This window comes from Adiantum capillus-veneris, chromosome 5 (genome assembly GCF_014529385.1).
Source record: "Adiantum capillus-veneris isolate H3 chromosome 5, ASM1452938v2, whole genome shotgun sequence".
Lineage (NCBI taxonomy): Eukaryota > Viridiplantae > Streptophyta > Polypodiopsida > Polypodiales > Pteridaceae > Adiantum > Adiantum capillus-veneris.
In genome coordinates, this window is record NC_140935.1 from 160,553,496 (window position 1) to 160,558,679 (window position 5,184).

The 5,184-nt window shown below is 44.8% G+C and overlaps 1 protein-coding gene across 1 annotated transcript; it reads left to right on the forward strand.

The window, feature by feature from the left end:
- Nucleotides 1-476: 476 nt before the first annotated feature.
- LOC147458435 (pentatricopeptide repeat-containing protein At2g39620-like) lies at nt 477-4,898 on the forward strand. Its single transcript, XM_086513066.1, has one exon. It carries the CDS (start codon nt 1,036-1,038, stop codon nt 4,483-4,485), a length of 3,450 nt encoding a protein of 1,149 aa, XP_086369192.1. The 5' UTR covers nt 477-1,035; the 3' UTR covers nt 4,486-4,898.
- The last annotated feature ends 286 nt before the right edge of the window (nt 4,899-5,184 follow it).

A 5,184-nucleotide genomic window follows, 5' to 3' on the forward strand; every position in this document is an offset into this window, starting at 1 on the left:
CTACAAAGGGATGCAAACAAAGGTGGAGAATGTTCAACTCATGGCCATAATCAACATGAGTGCATGCAAGGGCAATGCTCTTGTTGCCCAACTCATGTTTTGTGCCCAACATAAGGACCTCTGCACATGCAACAAAATCCATGCCGATATCGTCGAATCCCGGTTGCTTGAAAGCACTTCGCCACAACATCGAGTTTAGCAGAGGTGGTTACATGATGCAATTTGCTTGCGATTAGCCACATATTAAAAATTAGGATGTGGACGAACGTCCTTGAATAGGTATGTATGCTAATGAAGCAAAGAGGGTCCAAGGCACTTCACTATGGGGGAGCCCTCTTAATAGAGGGCTCTTAGGCTGCTTACACACCAGTTGTCCAACCTTGTGTAACAAGAGCGTGTAATCAAAGAGGCCGATTGCAAATGGCTGCACATATACAAGGTTGGACAAGGAGTTGGGTAGAGGAGACCCCCTGCCCAAGCTTGGGCAGGGGTTGCAATCAGCTGATGATTGGCTATGTGCATCACAACTCAGGTTGGGTTCAGACGAGCAGGCGGTAAAGAGAGAGGCAAAGGAGCGTGCATCCTCCATGGCGTGCTGCTATTGGGCAAAATAAATTGTGCTCTTCTTGGACCCACTATGTCCTGTGCAAGGCCCCCTGGAAGCGCTGAGCCACCGAGCTCTTTTCACGCAAAATGCGGAGATGCAGTCTTGAACTCAAGCAAAACGTTGCACTGCCGTCCACTTTTTCGTTGACATAGAATCTCTTAGGCTACACACATGAGGCGCAGCGGTGGCCGTTTCCACCACGGGTCCACCAGTGCCCCACCACACCCCTGCTCACAGCCACCCACCGACACCATCGGAACGTCATGGCGGAAGCCTAAACGGTCACCCCTCGTGGAGGCCGTGACTGTCTGTACAGAGGGAGCTTCGTTTCCTGAGCATGGGTTGGCTTCTCTGTGGCGACATTCTTAGGAATGTAGACATGGCCAGCTTAAACCCTCGTATCTTTCTCGAGGACACGGAAGCTCTGCATGGCACTTGCGCTGCCCTCAACAGAAGCGTTGAAACACATTTTGCTAACTTGCAAAAAGCAGAAGGACATCACGCATGCCCACGCCTACATGCTCAACCTTGGCTTGGACCCTTATACAGTGATGGAAAATTGCATCCCTTCTTCATTGATCCAGCTTGGATCCCTTGCCCAAAATGGGCATCAAGTCTGGAACAGGTCAATGCTTCCAGATGCAAATTTGTGCGGTTCCATCATCGTCAGCCATGTCAATGCAGGGGAGCCCCAACATGCCCTCACTCTCTATCAGTGCATGCTGCGAAGTGGTTCTGTTTGTCCCGATGGTCGTACCTTCGTGGCATTACTTAACTCATGTGCAAAGCTGAAACACCTGGAAGAAGGCATGGGGTTACATTCTCATGTTGACAAACTGGGATTGCTGAGAACGGATATTTTTATTGGCAGCGCCTTGGTTGATATGTACTGTAAATGTGGTGTACTCAACAATGCACAGCACACATTTGATCAGCTTTCAGTCCGTAACATTGTTTTGTGGAATTCTATGTTGACAGGTTTTGCAGAAAATGGACGTGAAAACTTAGCCCTTATGTCTTATGAACAATTGCAAGTGGAGGGTTTCTCCCCTAATGCTGTTACGTTTGTCTGTAGCTTGAAAGCTTGTGGCAGCCTGAAGGACATTGCAATGGGATGGAAATTACATGCCGATATTGAGCGAAAGGGCTGTCTGCTTGTAAATGGGTTTGTGGGAAGTGCCTTGGTTGACATGTATGTCAAATGCAAGATGCTTCCTAGCGCACAACAAGTATTTGACAGATTAGCATTCCGAGATGTAGTCACATGGACTGCACTGATTGGAGGTTATGTTGAACATGGAGAGGCCGAGGAAGCACTTGAATGCTTCAAACGAATGCAATTCCAAGGTGTTTGCCCAAATTCTTTCACATATGTTTGCTGCTTAAGAGCATGCAACATAATAGGAGAGATGCAAAAGATTCAAGAAATACATGCTGAGACCGAGCGAAGGGGGTTATTGGAAGGAAATGTTTATATTTTGAGCGTTTTGACGGACATTTATGCTGGCTGTGGCTTTCTAACAAGGGCTAATGAAGTCTTCAACAGACTTCCAACTCGAGACCTAGTCTCTTGGACTACATTAATTGCAGGACATGTTGAGCATGGGCTTGCAGAAGAGGCACTTAAATGCTTTGATCAAATGCAACTCGAGGGTGTCGCTGCAGATGTGAGAACATTTGTTTGCAGCTTGAAAGCTTGCGGTTTGTTGAAAGAAATAAGTAAGGGTATGGAGGTACATTCGGAAATTGAAAGAAAAGGGCTGTTTGAAAAAGATTTTGTCATTGGCAGTGCATTGGTTGATATGTATGCAAAGTGTGATCTGTTGAATAAGGCAAAGGAAGTGTTTGACCAGCTCCCAATCAAGGATGCAATCTCATGGAACTCATTGATGGCAGCATATTGCGAGCATGGACAAAGTGAGGAGGTGCTCCAGTGCTATAGCCGAATGCTTCTTGAAGGCACTCTTGCAGATGATTTCTCAATCATTTTTTGCTTGAGGGCCTGCAGTGCCATACAAGATATAAGAACAGGGTCAGAGTTACATGTTGAGATTGGAAGTAAAGGCTATTTGGAGAAGAATCCTTCCATTGGTGGCACCTTGGTAGATATGTACTCAAAATGTGGAGCGCTGGCAAAAGCACAGAAGGTGTTTGACCAGCTTCTGTTTCGTGATTTAATGTCATGGAATGCGCTCATCGCAGGATATCTCGTACAAGAATGCAGTGAAGAAGCACTAAGGTGTTTTGAGTCGATGCATTCAAAGGAAATTTACCCTGACGAAGTGACATTCATTAGCTGCTTGAAGGCTTGTGGGCAATCTGGGAACATATGCAAGGGCCTGGAGATACATGCTGAGATTGGGAGAAAAATGCTGGAGCAACACCCTGCAATTGGGAGTGCCTTGGTTGGTATGTACTTGGTATGTGGTTTGCTTGTTAAAGCACAGGAAACTTTTGACAAGCTTCTGATTCGAGACTTACCTGTATGGAATGTTCTCATATTGGGATATGCTGATCAAGGACTTGGTGAAGAGGCACTGAAGTTTTTTGACCAGATGCAACTGGAAGGTCTCCCTCTTCATGCTCTCACCTCAGTGTGCAATGTGAGAAGCAATAGATGCTCAGCTATAGCAGATACGGGTCCTGTTATTAATGCTGAGCTTGAAAGATTAGAAACTTCAGAGAGAGGCCTCATCGTTGGCCTGATGTTGGTAGAAATCTATTTGAAAAATGGTGCTCTTGCTAAAGCACAGGAAACGTTTGACAACCTTTTGACTCGAGACACTGCCTCATGGAGTGCTCTCATTGCTGGACATGCTGAATGTGGAAAAGGTGAGAGAAGTCTTCAATGTTTAGATCAGATGCTGATTGAGGGGGTCGTTCCAGATTCTGACACACTCCTAGTCAGCATAAAAGCTTGTAGCTGTCCAAGAGCCACAGAGAGAGGGTATGAAATCCATGGCGAGATTGAGAAAAGAGGATTTCAAGGGGATCTCTTTGTTGGTAGTGCACTGGTGCATATGTATGCAAAATGTGGATTGTTGACTACAGCACAGGCTGTGTTCGAGAAGCTTTTGGTTCGGGATGTTGTCTCATGGAATGCTCTGATGGGAGGATATGCTGAACATGATCACAATAAAGAGGCCCTAAATTTGATGACATGCATGGAACTAGAGAAAGTGTCTCCGAGTTCTGCTACTTTTATATTCAGTTTGAAAGCTTGTGGCAACATGGGGGTCACGGACAAAGTTAGAGAGTTACATGATATTATTGAAAAACAAGGGTTACTGGAAAGCGATCTTCTTGTTGGTAACTGTCTGGTTGACGTATACTCTAAATGCGGTTTGATTTCTTCGGCACAGAAAGTCTTTGATAAGCTTCCTATGCGAGATCTAGCCTCATGGAATTCTCTTATTTTTGGATACAAGCAGCATGGCCATAGTCAGGACGTTTTTCGCGTGTTTGATCAGTTGATGAAAGAAGGTGCAAGACCAGATCCTGTCACTTTTATAATTGTTTTGAATGCTTGCAGTCGTATTTGCCTTGTTGATAGAAGTGAAAAGTACTTCAATGCCATGGTCGCAAGCCATGGAATTAATCCCGTGTTTGAACATCACTCTTGCATTATTGATCTCCTTTGCCGTGCAGGAGAAATAGGCAAGGCCATATCATTAATGAGGAGTATGCCACTTTGTCAAAAGCTTGTGGCATGGCGAACTGTGTTAAATGCTTGTAAAAACTGGGGAAGTTTGCAGGATGGGCAAGTGGCATTTGAACATGCAGTGCATCTGGATAAAGAAGATGCTGCAACTTATGTTCTGATGGCTCATACTTACGCATGTAACATTATGGTTGCGGCCCGTGGGTCTGTAGGGTAGCAATGCCAGGGATCATGTTACTTTAAACGCGCTTGTAGCTGTGCCTGTCTTGTTGATTAGAGTGAAATGCACTTGAATGCCATGGTTGCTTGTCAGTTGGTCGCACGTTTGGATATCACTCCTGCATTATTGATCTCCTTTGCCATGCAGAAGATCAGGCAAGGCATTCAGTGAAAAGCCTGTGGTGTGAAGTATACAATGCTAGTAGGAACTGGGGAGATTTACAGGTGGGACAAATGCCATTTGCATGTGGTGTTCACAAGATAAAGGAGGTTCGGCATTGCATTGATTAATCACACTTAAACAAGTAATGCTATGCTTCTTGCTCACAAGAAAGTAGGAAGAGTAATAGGTCTTGGAAGTGCAACGATCACCTGTATCTTATCTTGATCAGTGGAAATCCCATTTTTGGATACAATGTGTCCCAAGATTTTTTCTTTGCCTTACCATGAAGACATTTTTTGGGGTTTAAAAAAATACGGTAAGATATGAACTTCTCAAAGACTTTGTCCAAGTGTGTTATGTGCTCACTTCTCAGCTGAGAATGCACGTATAGACCATCCATGTATATCTCCAGAAATTGCTTGAGATACTCTTTGAATGCATGAATCATTAGTCTCTGAAAGGTGGCAGGTGCATTGGTCAAACCAAAAGACATCACCCTCTATACAAATAAGTTCCACTCTCTTGCAAAAGTTG